This window comes from Plodia interpunctella, chromosome Z, assembly GCF_027563975.2.
Source record: "Plodia interpunctella isolate USDA-ARS_2022_Savannah chromosome Z, ilPloInte3.2, whole genome shotgun sequence".
Taxonomy (NCBI): Eukaryota; Metazoa; Arthropoda; class Insecta; order Lepidoptera; family Pyralidae; genus Plodia; species Plodia interpunctella.
Genome location: NC_071324.2, coordinates 10,373,256 through 10,390,829, shown reverse-complemented (window position 1 = coordinate 10,390,829; position 17,574 = coordinate 10,373,256). Strand labels below are relative to the sequence as shown.

The following is a 17,574-nucleotide window of genomic DNA, read 5'->3' as shown; positions in this document are numbered from 1 at the left end:
CATTTTCCATTTATGTTTTTTGCTAGTTTTTATTTATAATCATCTCAGCCCTTCTGTCCAATACTGAGCAGAGGCCACTATTCTTTTACGCTAACTTTCCTGTGCTAATCTGATCCAGGTAGTACCAGCAATTTGAAAGATGTCATCTTCCAATCTCGACATTTTTTCTAAATATAACATGACAGTTTTTCAGTGGGCTAAGATACGGATCTTAGAGCACCGTTCTGTCAGCGTCTTACACCACCCGCCTCCGATGTGCCAGATGACCTAACCAGTATATATATAATGATATCATCATAATGAAGAATCTGAATAAAACCTACCTGTAACCAACCAATCTACTCTGAATCAACCTACCTGTCTAAACTGTTCGCTTCGCTCGTGCCTCCTATGATGGTGGTCAGTCAGTTGGGTTTCGAGAAAATCCTGAGTTCGAGAGTGCCTCATGACCGGCTGTGGAGCAGCCACGGCCCGCAGGTGGGGCGTCGACAGGGGCCTCTGGGGCCTCTCTCCCGTGCTGAAATTATAAACAAGATTTTTTAAATATAATTTTATTTTAGGAATCATAACAGCAGGCAGTCATAACTGGGTGATATTTTTTGTTTGTTCCTATTGAATATATTTATTACTTAAAATATATAATAACATTTTATTATATATTTTAAGTGACAATGTTACAGCGTAAATACATGATACAGATTTACAAATAAAGTTTCACAGGGATTTATCAGTTTGTACGATTCAATAATGAAATTTTCTCCCAATTGGTTATTTTCTCCCTGTACGTTTTACAACACGCTCCTGATCTTTATCATTATGAGATATGGTCAAAATTACTCTTATTTTTCTTCTTCTAACCAAAACATATAAATGTGTAGCAGAAAATGTGTACAACTTTTGAGTAGAGATATAATATAACTGAATTCAAGGAGATGTTGCAAAAAAGCATACATACATATGAAGCTCATAAAAACTCATAGCAAATACGATTTGGAGACCAGGAATTTGGAAATTTCCTTATTGATGTTTGATTTCAATGATATCATCATCGTAATTCCTATATTTGTCAACACTTGAAACTTGACTGCTGATCTAACGAGTCTACTATCAAATTTTACATCAACCAAACCAAAAAGGTTATTTAACAAACTCAAACTTTCGCATTTACAACATTAGAACAAACTCGTAAAAGTAAATTCGCAAGCAAAATTTTTTCTAAAAAAAAATTACATCAAGTTTATTATTATATATATGTAAAATAGGATTACAATACATTATAACTATTCCATGAAAATTTGATGGTTGGAAGTTGCACTACGCACTGAGCAAGGGAGACAAACAGAAAAGTGATTGATGCTAAGTAATTACGGCAAAAATAAAGAATGCAATTATGCACCTAATTAAGTTGTAAACTACATTACAGTGTATCTATAAAAAGTAAAAAAAACTTTTAAAGAAATGTATTTTTTGACACTGCAATACCAAATAGAACGCGGTCAACATTGGTTGAAAATAATGTTGCAAGATAAGAGGACATACCGCCATTATTTATTTATTTATTTTCTACCCTTAATAGACACATTTTACAGTACTATATAATACAGAAATAGCAAAACGATAACAACCATTGCATGCCACTTCGATTTCATTCGCAGGGCAACAAGACTGTATTCATCTGAAATGAGTACTTGGATTAATTTCGCGTTGTGGCCTTAGGCTTTCGCCATAAATATATATAATAGGATCACTCCATACCCTCCCGCGGAAGTCGAACGAGGCGACTAAGAGGTAAAAAGCTGAGAGGTCGACAGCCGAATCAAATTTTATGAGCTTATTAAGCTTATACGCTCAGACGGGACAGAGAGTATTAATTTCGCAAAAGCATAAACATTAATACGAGCTACACAAAAAATAAATTGAATTTTTCGCAAAAATATAGTGGATTTAATGTAGAGGCATGATGGTCATGCCACAAAAATAAAATAAAAGTTGAAATTTCATTATGATAAACTGAATTTCTCTAATGTTAATCAGTCATCAACATATAGGATAGAATTATAATTTATCATTTTAATGTTTATACTGCCGAAGCACTATATGATGTATTTAAACCTGAGAGGGCATCGGTATTCACTTGGTTTAACTGTCCACTGCTGGGCAAAAACTCCAATTGTTAAACTTCGAATTGCATTATAAAAAACTATCAAGACTAACTATCCACATGTATAAAAAAATCTTAGAAATCCGCCCAAATTCTTTTTTTCAAAAATATTTTATTTAAAACGACTATTGAAATTTTATTGGCTATGCAAGAATTCGCTTTAGAGAATAATTTCTTTACAAAGTTTGCAATCAAGCTTATACCATATTATACAGTTAAACAATGTTAGCATTTCTTGAACTGTAATTGAGCAACATAACAAACTCGCTAGCGTAAAACCATAACAAATTATACAGCTTAAAACCACAAATCCACAAGATCGGTAATTTTTGAGATATTCAATTCAATTCAAATCGTTTATTGCCATTCATATTGTACATCAGTTCTCTTAGCTACCTAAATAGGTACAATATGAACCCGAGATATCCCTTTCATACAGACAGACGGGCCGGGGGACTTATTTATATAATAAGCAATGATTATCTCCGCCAAGTATTTCTGAACGGAAACACAGAGTGCCATTGATTAACAGTATTACTCATCGTGAGGAAGATATTTGCAATGTGTAACACTGCTACACTACGAGAATTTTTCTCCCGATGTGTAACCTATCACAAATCGCAGTGTGACACATTGGGAACAAACGCTCAAAAACTATTCAGATCAAAAATAAAAACACGTACAAAACCGTCCATAATGTACCTCCACAGCTAATGACAAAGTAAACATTTTTCACATAAAAAATAAGATTATTCGCTAAGCATTTATCAGTTGATTATTACAATTTACAGGGTATTTATTGATTTTCGCCAAGCTTATAACAACATTAAAAAAATATAATTTAAATTAGGATAAATAAATATAATAAGTAGATGAATATCAGTACAAGTAGTATTTTGTAAACATGATACTCGAATACGATTATTTTTCTCGTTTTATAAAAAAAAAACAATAAAATTTTAACTCATCCATAGATGAGTGTTGCGTGATAACCTATCACGCAATCATAAGGGTTCTTGATTAGTTCACTAGCGTGCACGCAATTACTTGGCACTAAATGACAGTCGTAGTCACGTAACGGGTATGAATAAAATCTACAACCCTGTTTAAGCTAATAACACATACTACAACAATAAAAATATTCTCGTGAAATGAAAAAGAAATGTCACCTGAAGAGGTTGCTGAAGAACTTCCAAATACTTTGTTTATTCTTCTTATCCATGGTGGAGTCAACGCGGCTGGCGCGCATAATCTCAGTCCAGCGCACCGCATCTTGCAGCTCCATGAACCGCTCCTGAAAGATATATATTTTTATTACTGATGATATGGGAGCGAAATAAGAACATAGAATGTACTGTTTCTCCGCAGACTATAGAAATCAAGCATGAGAAAGGTTGTAAACTGGAGACTCTGCTAGCAGCCTGTTACAATTTAATCTCAATTCCAACACACCAACTATTCTAACTAGTCTCTGCCTAAGGATAAAGACGTGATACTGTATCTGTATTAGAGAGGTGGGACGGTGTTTGCAGTAGCACGGTTTTGACTATCACCGCGCATGGTTTCCGTTTGCTTACACAAATGAAAAATTACCTAATAAAATATTATCCTAGAAAATAAAACTGTATAGAGTTAATACTTCTGAAATGAAAGAAATGATTCCTACTTTGTACTGGTTCCGTTCCATTAGCACTCGGGCCATTTCGACCCTGGTGAACCTTCTTCTCTGCGCCATAGGGACGTCGGCTTCTTCCTCATTTTCACCGCCAGCATTATTGCTCATCGTCTCCTGTAAAACAAAATGCAGATATACAGATATTAAAAAACACATATATAGCAATTCTTTGAGCTCAGGGCTTGCTTGATGTTGGAATTTTTCCACAAAATAGATATTATCTAAACACCGTAGTGATATCAATACATATAATAAATTTATAATAATAATAAAAAAAATGATATATGAATGACAGTATGCCCAATAAAGTACAATCAGCGCCAGATAAACTTGACTCACATCAGATAAATCAACAAATTTACTAACATATTGATATCCATTAGTAAATTTAAGTTAGGTGTTCTATTAGTATTATTAGCCCCCAACTGTACAATACTGTACATGACGCATTTTGAGGATGCGTGTTTAATTGCGACAAGAAGAAAATAAGAAAGTTGGGTGGCCCATCCTCCACATTCATCTATTAGGAAGAACAATGCTCACAGTGGTAAAATAGCTGATGTACGTGGATAATTAACGTCACCTCACCGACGACAGTCATTACCCAAAATTTGAAAATTGTTATATTAATTTTGCTATGATCTTTTCAATGTCTTACTTTGTTTGAATTTCTCAATTAGTTTATTAATCTTAGTTTTACGTGTGGAGACTTAGCTAGCTCTCTTTTTCATACGTTCATTTCTATATATTTGTAATTCTTCCTAAATAGTAATAAATATATGACAAATAATACCTTCAAATGTCTTAGTTCGTCTTCGAGCTGAGTTACCCGCTCTCGCAACTGCTCCCTGGCGGCGCTGAGGTTATTGACCTCCTCCCTGAGGATCTCCTGCTCCCCAGTCAACTGGTCCACTTGCACTATCAGATCGTCCTTCACCACGTTCAGAGCGTTCCTATTTAAAAAGTCCATTATTATTCATCCGGTTTTCCTTAAAACTGTATTTCATTAACAGTAGTGGAACTTTTTAAGCTGAACATGAGCTCCAAAGCTTGAGCAGGAAGCAATAAGAATGATAAATTAGCAGCTGACGAAGAAACCTGTAAAGAGCAGCTGAACAGTTTTCTACGTTATTTCCTACCTGGAAATTTCGGAGAACAATAGTTACAAATTGTTTTAAATTGTAATATACTTTTCTGTCTAAGAATGTCCCCGTGGTCCATCCAGGAGTATAGCAGGTGGACTACGACCGACGCTCGGTATTTTATGCCCTTTAATTTCGATATTTCTTATTTAATCCTTATGTTACACTCATTTAGAAACATATCACACTCACTTTGTGGCCAATAGCTCGTTGTTCTCCAAAATAAGGTTCTCCACTTCTTTGCCCATACCTGTAAAACATATACGGAATAACATTATTATTGAACTAGAACGCAATATATACATATTTTGTATAATTAATGACAAGATATTAAGTTGTGCAATAGCATTCAAGCATCGGGCAAAGCTTAAAATGCAAATTAAAAGATAGCCTTTGATAATTATTATTCATTTATAATTGATTTATTAAATTTGTCTACTAAAACAAAAATGTCAAATGATCGTTGCTGTTCCTGTTTTAATATTTAGCTATTCTTAATTTAGCTTGAAATCCTCCTTACACGATACCCGCGCAGGGGATTCTTGGAATTATTATTCTCCAATTATCATACCTAAATGGCCTAAATGTAGATATCCCCAAGAGATAGAAATCTGGCTTTGAAGACTACAAGTCTACAAAAGCATTTCTAAATCAATCCATGTACCTACTTTTTTAGAAATAGAAGTGTGTATTTTAATGATTACTCACCAAAGTAGTTATCGTTAACTGCAATGCGTTGCAACATGTTAGAATGCATGGAAAAAAACAGACACATATTAGTAATTTATATTAGTGACTATAGAAAAATATTGTGTATGATTCAGAGCCTGTCCGAGTTGTGATATTTCACCGCGTGAAATTTCTTTTCGCGAATTTGAAATCTTTGCCGGTGGTACAGTTCAGTTGTCCGGTTAACCGGACGACGGAAAATTAATCTTTTCTCACAGACAATGTGTTTTCTATTGTACAGTTACCGGATTATTCCGCACACGTCACGAATCACGCACACGTCGATCTTCATCACGAATTTTTCACCGCCAGTGCAAATAGTCTAGTAAGATTGAAATGTCAGAGAATAGCGTGAAATAAACCGCGCGGTGAAATATTGCAGTGCGGATAGCACCTAACTAGATATCTATAGGTATATGCACAGATATTAGAACATTACATATAACTATATATATAAAAGCGAAAAACACTCACGTATCACGAAATCTCGAAAACTACTGAGCTCATGAAGATGAAATTTGGCAGGAAGGTAGATTGTGACTAGTAATAAAACATTGAATTACACTAAAAAGGCATAGCTAAGTCTGTCCGCACATCGGAGCGAGTTTAACAATCCATGGAATTAGTAGGTACTACAATCTAAGAAAACACTTCATTTCGCGTGTAACCATAATCTGACTTGACTGAAGAAATAGAAGCTTTCATTAGTGATATGTATTGTATATAATGATTAGGTATAAAATTGTAATTTAATAAATATACTAGTGTTATCATAGCAAGCGTACACTTGGTTGCACCCATAGTAGCAACCGAGGAAGCAGGGTCCGCAAAGACTCATTTAAATTTAAAATTATTTTCTATTGTGTTAATGTATTGAAAGTGTATAATTTAATGAAATTATTGTGATTTGTATGTAGAATTAAATTAAATAACATAGGAAGGAAGGAGCGGAGTCTCCTGGCACAAGCATATTTTTGCTTAAAAGGAGGCTCCAGCAACATGCACAACCATTGTAATTCATAGATACCCAATAAACATTTTATTTATTTTTATTTTATTTTACATGGACCCACGTCCTACAAACTAATTTCATGGGGACAAAATGTCACTAATGGGAAAAATGGCATACGTGGCCAAAAAGGCCGCGGGCTGCCGCGAGTGTTCAATATAATTGTCAAATAACGCTAATTAAAATAAATATTGATTTAATACTTCACAAAACGTTCACATTATTTCATTTAGACGTTACAAAACAATTCACAGTAATTGGCCCCTGTAATTCCTGCCGGAGTACTTAGACAATGCACCCAACTCTTCTTCTATCCTGAGAACTTGATTGTATTTGCCCACTCGCTCGCCGCGCACCGGCGCGCCACACTTCATTTGACCCGCAGACAGCCCTATCACGAAATCGGCCAAAAACAGATCATCAGTATCTCCCCAACGATCTTCCACCATAACACCAATACCATTAGACTTCATCAGTTTAAATGCTTCTACAACCTCGCTCAACGTCCCAGACTGATTAAGCCTCAACGTCAGCGCATTCGCAGCTTTCTTTTCTACCGCCATACCAACTCTTACCACGTTAGTTTGCGTCAAGTCGTTACCTAAAAGCTGCTTATCCAGAATCCTAGCCGTTAATGTCGTCCACGCCGACCAATCATCAAAAGCGAAGGCATCTTCTATGGAACAAACGGGGAACTCTTTGATGTTATCCAAATATACTTCGGCTAGTTTGTCGGAAGATAGATATTCCTGAGGATTTGAGTTCGGGTTTTTAAATTCTATATCGTATGCTCCATCTTTGAACATGTCCGTGGCTGCTGCGTTAATAGCTATCTCAACTTTGCCGAGATATTGACATTGTTTGATTGCATCTGTGAGGAAGAGCAAAGCTTCTCGGTGAGTGGCCAGAGGGATCGGGAATCCGCCATTATCACTCACGTAAGTGTACTCTTTATCATATTTTGATTCTATATTTTTTTTTACGAAATGGTATATTTCAGTGCCCATACGCATAGCTTCTGCAAAGGTGGCAGCTCCAGTAGGCATTATGCAATATTCTTGAAACGGTAAACCGTTGGAAGCGAGCTTACCACCACTGAGTATGGTGAAGTGTGGTACGGGCAGTATGATGGTGGTGACGCCCGCCATGTCAGAGACGTGTCTGTAAAGAGGCACGCCTTTTTTCGCCGCTCCTGCTTTCGCGACCACCAATGAGACGCACATAATAGCATTGGCGCCTAATCTCGACTTATTCTCCGTGCCATCTAAAGCGATCATGAACTGGTCGATCTCCTTTTGCATTGTCACTTCCAGATTCTGTTTGATCAGTTCTGGGGCGATTATGGTGTTTACATTCTTCACGGCATTGGAGACGCCCAGGCCGTGATATTCTGCAGGATTGTTATCGAGCAGTTGTATAGCCTCGCCTGGCTTCTTATCATCAAGAGTAGGCACTCCAATACGGAACAAACCGAGTTCGGTCACCATGTCCACTTCAATCGTTGGTCTTCCGGTAGCATTAATAATTTGACGAGCGAGTAATAATTTGATAGGCATTTTGGAAAACACGTATAAGAATTTTGACGATAAAAAGATAATTACATATAATTTAGATAAAAAACATGTGTGTACCAAAACCTTCACATTATGTTATGAAAAACAGTTGTGGTATAAATAGCAAAATGACAACATAAAATTCCTTATTTGAAAACTAGATTAGATTTTTTATACTGACCAGTATTTTTATAAATAAACAGGTTGTAAAGTTTAAAGAGGAGGCTAGCAAAAAGAACATTGGGAATAGCTGGCGCCGTCTGGGCATTACATGCACAAATAGCCGTACATTTTGAAGAATCAAGCCAAGCTAACATGTGCTAGTGACGCCCGTTACTTTACCTGCCTTTTTTTATTTATATTTCATTAATTTAGTTGTGTTGTTGTTAGTTTTGTCTTATATATTAAGTAGTGGTGTATTTGTTCGTATATTTCGATATAAACACAATAAAACTGTAAGGTTTTATACTCGAAACATTAACTGCGTCACCCGAAACTCCCGTAAGAATTTTGAGACAAAAATTGACTCATCATTATAATATGTGTATTATATAATAAATTTCACCCGTGTACCAAATTACATCGATTCTGGACTGTTTTAAGAGATACAGTAAAAACGTTTGTGTGAACAAACTAAAAAATCCAAAAAACAAACAATCGTTATAAAAACAAACAAAAATTATCGATTTCTGGATTTCTGCCATGCAATACACATACATTTTAGTACAGCATACTGTTAAATTCAAAATCAATCATTACGATATGGTTTAAAAAACAAATACCTAAATCGTGTCATATTGCAGAATATGCGCTCTGAATCGTGACTTTAAAACCTTAATGTTACAAATACAGGGTGACATTTCAAACAGCAGCGAAATCACATTATATTTGGATGACGAAATACAGCAAGTACTTATCCAAAAAACTTTATAACAATTTTTTGATATTCTATAAAAATACCGATCATTCACTGAGTGTGAGAGTACCTATTAAAATTCCAGTGTATCCTGCTCGCAATGGCTGCAGAAAGAACCGGGAAATCGCTCATTGAGAGAGAGATTGTGAAAATGTAGTTGATATTTAAAAAGCCATCCTGTATATATATTTTTTTTAGATAATTATAAAAAGTCGGTATCAAAAACATACCTGATGACGCATATTCACCCGGATGGACCCAGCTCCCTGTGATGTCAGCGCCGTCATCGCCCTCATTTATGTTGGACTCCGTATCATGGAAGGCCAGCTCTTGGTACAGGGTGTTTCCGCTTCGCTTCTCGCTCTTGGTCTGAGATCTACCGACGGAGCTGTTCTGAGGGGCGACCGGTGATGTTGCCTGAAGAACAAACATCACAGAATAAATATTACAAGTTATATTACTTAGTAACTGCGGGATTGACATTTTTGGAAATAAGTTTGCAAACATTTAATTACTCATTATTTGGTTTTAGTTAAATCTAGATTTAAGGAGAAAAACAAAAACTTTTTTCTTAAACTTAAAAAATAACAAAAGTTATTTCGAGCAATTGATACATATTAGTTGATTTTTTCAAAAAATTATATATACTATACAGGTGTGCGCGTTAATGGATAATAATAAATTAAAAAGGATTATAGTGAATAATCAAGATAATCGAATTAATTATTTGGTCCCAAATAACACTTTATTTAAAGATTTAAATATTTACTTATTTATTTATTCTAGCTACACTGATTGAGGCAAATGCATAACCTACGTAACGTACCTTAACGTATATTAAATTGCACCTATTTTGCAAAAACGACTTTGGACTTCGAAAATAAAATTCAATCATCAAAATTGACAACGTCAATCAAAAATATCATCAACAGTGAATACGATAAAATGAAATGTTACTTTATTGATATAGCCACAATATTATTATTAGTGATGTTCAGTCCAATTTTGTGCTTGAAATGCTACCAGTGTTCGACGATGGATAACCAGGGATGCTTTTACGACTTGGATCATAAGCACCTGAAGGAATGTACGAATTATACGAAGGGGAAGCCAGTATGCCGTCTGCTCAGCCAATTACAGTTCTTCACGCCTACTAGAGATGTGTCTATAGTGAGGGAGTGCGCTTATATTTACACCAAGCCTCTAGATTGTACGTATTCAAAATACGGTAGTATGCACTACTCACTCTCTTGCGAGTGTGACCAAGACGCGTGTAACAAGACCAGCCGTGTTGAATGTTCTTATATACTGATAGTGTTATTATTATCAGTTTTGGTGATCAAATGACAATTTCATGATATTAAAGTGTATTTAGTATTTATTATAGATATTTTTAAGTTAGCCCCGCTTATTCGATCATTTATTGTGATTAAAATTCTCTATAGGATTCTATTTGCAAACGTACAATTTATATTAGTATTCTGAAATCGGCTGTCGCCACCAGCATGGGAGGAAAGATCGCCCAGCGGTGCTTGACTAACCAGGAATGGAGCTACTTTCATCATTACCACAAAAGTTCCACGGCAATGAAGCGAACTATCACTAACAGATGGGCCACGTTCTTGTTGTCAGGGACATTAGCACCGCTGTTCGTGGTACTTGTTCGTGGCGCAGACTAACAAAAAAACAGACCTTTCAGTTAAGTACTTATACAACACACACACACCATATTCCTATTTGCTTTTAATGTGATACAAAATGGCGGCTTCTCACAAAATATATATAATTACAAAATAATTTTAAGCAACAATCTGTCATTATTAATGAAAAATACGGGTCATTCACGTGTGATATAGGAAAAAGTCTACCATCTTCGCTATTGTTTGTTTTGATCAAACAAACGGTCAAGTTAATTTGTGACAGACGCATTGAGGAATTTATAAATGGATGGTCGATGTGGTTGAAGTGCTTTCGTTACTTCTGTCTAGGTTGACTTGGCCCGTCTATCCCATAAGTCCCATAGAGTTGTGCCATAATGCGACAACAGAGACGATATCTTCCCAATAGTCCTATAAGACAACACAAATATTCTAGACCCACAAGACAATACATTTTGAAAACAAGCTGAAAACCCAGTGTGCGTGTGAAGAACCAAATGTTACCTTAATAACTAACTCTAAGTAACGCAACCGGAAGGAAGCTAATGATGGCTTCTTTCCGGAGCGCTAGATAGAAAAGTAAATAAAAATAAAATTGTTAAAATCACCTAGGCACTCAAATAACTTAACTTTTTTTATGTACTACATAAATTTACTAATATGCCAGTCCCTCCAGTGAACGTGCCTTTTTTTAATATTAGGTAGTGTTACATAACATTTATTATGTAAATTCATTACCAGCTATGCAACAAAAATATTGTCGGTAATTTTTATTAACACATTGTACCGTAAAAGTTGTTTATTACTAACCAGCTGTGCCTCGATCCATTTGACTCCCATGGTAAATTTGAGATAAAGATAATAGGAATATAATAGAACTCTAACGCATATACAATGCATTCATACGAAATTTCAAATAATCGGCTCATTTAATTTTTTACACATTTCGAAATAGCGAGCAAGTTCTCTAATAAACTATTTAAAATTTACAAGAAATGATACTAGAGAGCAGTTATATAATAAAATAAATTTTATTAATAATAAAACAATACTTTTTATATAAAAAATAAAAACAAAACTTTAAAAAACCCCAAGTCTGCCATTTGTAGAAACACATTAGGAATCTGTTGGTAACTCCAAAACGCTACCAAACGTCATATGCGGCGTAATTACTTTAAAACTGAAAAGGTTCATAAATTTAAAACCTAAAAAGAGTACTAGACGTGAAATAATTTACGTCTCCAAATCATTGCAGACGTCTATCAATATGGCCGAGCTTGCGCTTGGCCACTTACAAGTCCATCATATTGTTCTACAATGTTTTTATTTTCAATGTTTTTAGACATCTGTGAATCGCGTCCTCACCTGACTCTGCTGCGTGATGGGGTCTGTCTGGTGGGCCCTCTCCACAGTTCGCACGGCAGCTAATTCTGATCCAATCGGCGAAGGTGGTGATGACGATAAACTCACTGGACTGCCGGGTATACTACCCGTCTGCTCTAAGACATTCACAGAGCCCTCTAGCGACGAAAACCCGAACGATATAGGACCTGTGAAAGAAACATTCTTCTAGTTGATGCGTCATGACTTGCAGAAGACCAGAATGAATCAGAATCTAGGTTGAGCGTAGTTGTTCCTTTCAGAAGGTTGAGAATGATAATAAATGGAGGATAAGACATCGTGGCCCCTGGATAAGGTAAAACAGATTAAATTTATTCAAAATCGTCTGTTTTACCAGAGGTAGACCTTGGTACAAAGGTCGTCTGTACCTCACGCTCATCTATTTCTGCCGCCAAACAGTAGTGCTTGCATTGTTGTGTTTTGGTTTGAAGGTTGAGAGAGACAGAGTACTGTGGCAAAAGATCCTAGGCCACAAAGTAGGTGTTACACCTCTGGTGTTAAGCTTATAGGCTGTGGTGACCACTTACCATCAGGTAAGCTGCAGCCTGTTTGCCTGCTTTCGTAACTAGTATAAAAAAAACAAATTTGTTGTATATCTAAAACCACTCTACACTATACTTATGTTGCGCCGTGTAAGGTTTCGAGGAAGTTAACTTACGAAATATTAGAAAATCAGAAATTCTAAGGGAATAAATAGATACAGTAATAAATAAACAATAGACATAAGTAGGACAGCCAATAAGGATGCCCATTGCTTGCAAGTTTAGCCTGCAAATGTATATGCACCATTCCATTTTAAAAAACTGGCTGGTTTTAAAAACATATCTGATAAAATTCAGTGATACATTTTAGACAATTGATTACCAAAGATTTATAATTATAAACCTTGTGCGTAGCCTGGGTTGTTCGCTAGTACAATTATAAAAATACCTTTTCTCAAAAAGCTACAAACTACAAGCATTATATAGAGGATATATTACCACTAGAACGACCCATGGGGTTGAGTCCGAGGCGACCCCGCACCTCGTTGCGCTCGCTGGCCGTGCTGAGTAGAAGTTTGGTCCTCTCCATGTAATCCATGTGAGTTTTGAACAGCTCTGTATAACGCTCATGCAGTTTGGCGTATTCCTGAGGCAATGTTTATTTTTAAATTAAAATTTCTATTTTTTTTTTTAGATAATGCTATTTCCTTATCAATTATTAAAATTATTCTAACTGTACGAAAGTAATATATTAAAACTGTAATAACGAAAGAAATATTTCAAACAATACACCAAGGAATTTTAATTATGAACAAAAATGACACATCATACATATGTAGTGTGTTCATGAACAAGAAAAAGTAATTTTCGCCCAACATTTTTTTTTGTAATGATGAATGGAATGCATAAAACAATTATTAGTCATTTCTAACATGAAAGAGACGAACATTTGTTAAATACTTAGCAAGTATTCGAGTATTCAAATTGGATAGATTATTGGATCAGCAGAGGGGAATGACCCCATATGCACTATAGCTCTGATCCAATCAATAACAATTGGGGCATAGGAGAATTACTCATTAATACTACAGACCAATCTACTGGGTGACTGGGCAAAGGATAATAGAGATGTTCACTGATACTTCAAAAATAACTCCCTTTCTCACCAAATATAGGTCTGTATGAGTGATTACGATGACAGGAACATGTGTCTTTATCTAATTTGAATATCATAGTCTTTAAATAAAATTAATTAAGAGAGAGAAAAGTTGAAATGAAAAAAGAAATTACTCATGACGAAGGCATAAATTACAAAATGATAGATAACTGTTGTTGTTTTTGTCACACTTTTTATTACGATTGTTAAGGAAAAGAGACAACAAATGGTACAGCCACATTGTCATTCCTTACAAGCCCTAGAAAAAAGCCTTTTTAAGAAAAAAGTTGAATCTTGAATCGAATCTTGAAAGCTACCCAAGTTTAGCTGTTGTTGTGAAATTGAGACTTAAACAGTGATAGCTTGCTAACCTATGAGAACATAAAAAAAATCTTCAGTTTATAGTTTCTTTCCCTTAACTTAAAATATCTGCATGGGAGGAGAAGTAGATGACAATATTCTATGTTTTCTTTTGTTCTCACAACAGCATGGAAGCAGATGTTATCCAACATTTCATAATTATGTAGTGTGTAGAACATTATCAAATATTGATACTGACCTTTTTGAGTTCATTCTCCCTTTCCTCAAGTCTGCTAGCATGGTCCAAAGAATTCTTGTGTTTCAGTTCCAACATCCTTACAATGCTGTCCAGGGCTTCCAGGCGGCCTGTTAAATCTTTTCTCTCACCCTCGTAGTGATCTTCGGCTTCAAGTAACTATATATAACAATGAATAAATGAGATTAAATAAACACTCACAGCTAAGTACTATCAGTTAATGTCAAAAACTTTCTGCTTAATTGATTCATATGACTTAATTACATTAAGATTAAACTCATTTCATATTTTATGATAAGGGAATACTCAGTACAATAACTCACATTTAAGAATTATAAACAAAAACATTAATCAATTCAACAGGTCACACACAAATGCACAGAATGAAGCGCATCCAACTCTCTGCATGTCTATATGACCTTGTGCAAGTTGCTTGGCCCTAATATTAACATTCTTAAATTGCAAAATAAACTGTGTTGTAGTTTTTTTGTTCTTATTCAGGAAGAGATGCAACACTAGCTATTAGAAGCAGAAACAGCACATTGTTCTGACGACACTGTACCAAGTTTGTTTAAATGCAATGTACTTAACATTACAAACATTTTTATATCGCTGGAGTATTGAAATAATCTTATTTAGAAAAAAATAAACTGAAAGATATTTATTTAAAAAAAAACAAATCATTTACCTCACAGTTAATGAAACTAAATGGATTACACATTAGTTACAAAAACATGTACAAAACAAATACATCCAAACTTGATAGTCACTTGTAACAACTCCTGAGAGCTACTGAGCTCTAAATCATCTGCATGAATGTATAACAAAAAACTAAATCAAGGTCTTCTCAATTCATATTGTGTAGTGTTTGCTTACCTTCTGTTCAGCATGCTTCCTGGCCGCCTTTTCGCGCTCGTACTGCGTGACCAGCTGTTCATTATCTTCTCTGAGGAGTTCCAATTCCACTTCATGCTCTTGGTTAGTCTGGTATGCGGAATCCAAACACTCTAATACGTTCACCAACAATGGCATCAGCGTCTTCACCACATCCTCATCATATCTAGCTATCATACGTTCAAACTCTTGGTATATACTACCAGCCAGCGACTGCACTTTTTCCGACATAACAACATGGGAGTCTTCGTGAGTTCCGTATATCGTCTCGGTGGTGACGTATCCACTACTGGATGTATCGTCGAAATTCATAATTGGAAACCGATTTGAAGGTATAAGTAAAATACGAACAAGGAAATTACGTCTACGCAAGGACGTCTAATGAATTTTACGCGAAAACATAATTAGTAGTTTGTGTAGACGTGCGACGGACAATGACGTGATCGATTTTTTGAGTTTATTTTATTGCATTAGACATCTCGGATTTCATAGAAATTGTATGAATATGAATGTTTAATTATACAGAGAATGATAGAAAAGATAAAAATCTTGAGAATTACACCATTTGTTTGATTGACGTATTTTTCTTTCGTTCCCAAGCGAAGGCATACTCTTCGCTCCTTCCTCAAAAAAACCTAATCACTTCGATTGATTGACTTGACATTGGTTTCGTCTGGCTTGTCTCTGGATGTAGATTTAGGGTTTCCAACAGAAAAAATCATTAAACAATTATTAGGGTCATACAAGGACTTTAATAAGTACTTTGCGTACGGAGTACAGCTACCATGGAATTAACAACTCCGTACAACCAAAGTACTTACTAAATCCATGGTACCTACTAATTCCATGGGTCAATATTCAGGCGTAAATTTAGAAACACAATGTTCTAATCAGGGATTTAATAAGTACTTCGTACCTATGTCATGGTTCTAATAATTATCTGGATTTAGAAAGAGCGCGGGTCTGATTAAGGGAGTGAAAATTGTTGCTATTCCTTATTAACCTACCAAAAATTCATAATTTTTAGATTTATTAGAAACCTTCAGCGCGGCTGCACACATTTACCCTGTTATTCATAAAAAGTTAAAACCTATTCTAAGAATCTAATTTTCTAATATCTGTGATTCTAAGCAGTGGTGGTTAATATAACGTATAGCTGATAAAAACAGCGCGATGTGTCCTCGCAACGTATAGCGCCTGCTAAAAATCTATTCGCATGAAGCGGCGCTGTCGACTGCCGCAGCTCGCGGCCTCGCGTCGCGCGACAGCGCGCTGTATGCTCGCGCGGGATTTTCGTAAGAACTTTCTCGTTGTCAAATCGGGTAAATTTTGTTTAGCTTGCGGCTTTAAAAAAATCAGTTGACCTCTAGCTCTGCTCGTTTTACGTACGTACCTATGTGGCGAAAGACGCTACATTTCGCGCGCGATTCTAGATTTTTGTTTGTGTAAAATAATGTCAATAGTGTTTAAATAATTAATTAATGAACGATTTATGTTATGAATGTTGCGTTTGTGTAAATATAAGTTAGTTACGAACTCTCATTGTTTATACAAAATGAACAATTGTTAATTTCTGACTGAGGACGATTTTTGTAATTTTAATAACCATTTCTATATATTTTTGATCAAATATCACATGAATACGAAAGATATTAAAATTATGCTTTGCAGGCTTAGGACTGTCTAGTCCTAAGCCTGCAAAGTATGAAGGGAAGTTCATTATAGTAGCAATATAATAAAATTAACCAAAAAGAAGCCATCATATAATTATTCTTTATGAAAACATTATATTAACCCACTTCGTGTAAAAAAAAGACAAAATTGTGTTGTGTGTGTACACGTCAGGAGTTAGGAGTAGTTATGTTGTTAAAAAATATTATCAGAATATAAAATAACGGCAGAAATAAATATAACGACAGTAACTTTACAACGCGTGCGGGCGGACTGCGGAATTCGGAATCGCGATTCCGTTCATTATAATGTAGCGTCAAAAAAAGCGCGCTATAAAAAATTAGCGTATTACATAAAGCGCGCTGTGAAAATATAGCCGTTAAGAACACCACTGATTCTAAACTTAAATGTGTTTTGCCTCTTTCTGTCAATTTCGGAGAGAAAAAACGAAACAGCGCTGATATCTCATGTCCCTCATCATATGTTTTGAATTAAATTAGCTGGATTGGGCCGAGAAGTTGTGTGGAATTATTTTATCCCATTCGTTTATATAGGTATTCCTTTTATCAAA

The 17,574-nt window shown here is 35.4% G+C and overlaps 2 protein-coding genes across 5 annotated transcripts in view; both read right to left on the bottom strand.

The window, feature by feature from the left end:
• Nucleotides 1-15,989, bottom strand: part of syd (sunday driver) — a 34,789-nt gene extending 18,800 nt beyond the window's left edge. For 3 of the 4 annotated variants that reach the window (XM_053767705.2, XM_053767701.2, XM_053767702.2), the window contains exons 1-11: nucleotides 15,315-15,989; nucleotides 14,442-14,597; nucleotides 13,225-13,372; nucleotides 12,209-12,393; nucleotides 9,416-9,602; nucleotides 5,687-5,704; nucleotides 5,171-5,228; nucleotides 4,630-4,789; nucleotides 3,828-3,950; nucleotides 3,331-3,455; nucleotides 358-517 (exon numbers count right to left, since the gene is read on the bottom strand). In XM_053767705.2, coding sequence (XP_053623680.1) covers nucleotides 358-517; nucleotides 3,331-3,455; nucleotides 3,828-3,950; nucleotides 4,630-4,789; nucleotides 5,171-5,228; nucleotides 5,687-5,704; nucleotides 9,416-9,602; nucleotides 12,209-12,393; nucleotides 13,225-13,372; nucleotides 14,442-14,597; nucleotides 15,315-15,644 — 1,650 coding nt within the window. In that variant the 5' untranslated portion in view covers nucleotides 15,645-15,989. The remainder of the gene's footprint in view (nucleotides 1-357; nucleotides 518-3,330; nucleotides 3,456-3,827; nucleotides 3,951-4,629; nucleotides 4,790-5,170; nucleotides 5,229-5,686; nucleotides 5,705-9,415; nucleotides 9,603-12,208; nucleotides 12,394-13,224; nucleotides 13,373-14,441; nucleotides 14,598-15,314) is intronic. The other variant, XM_053767703.2, reaches the window with a different exon arrangement.
• LOC128682819 (enolase-like) lies at nucleotides 6,896-8,388 on the bottom strand. The gene has a single exon (XM_053767706.1). The coding sequence runs from the start codon at nucleotides 8,270-8,272 to the stop codon at nucleotides 6,965-6,967; it is 1,308 nt and encodes a 435-aa protein (XP_053623681.1). The 5' UTR covers nucleotides 8,273-8,388; the 3' UTR covers nucleotides 6,896-6,964.
• Nucleotides 15,990-17,574: the final 1,585 nt, after the last annotated feature.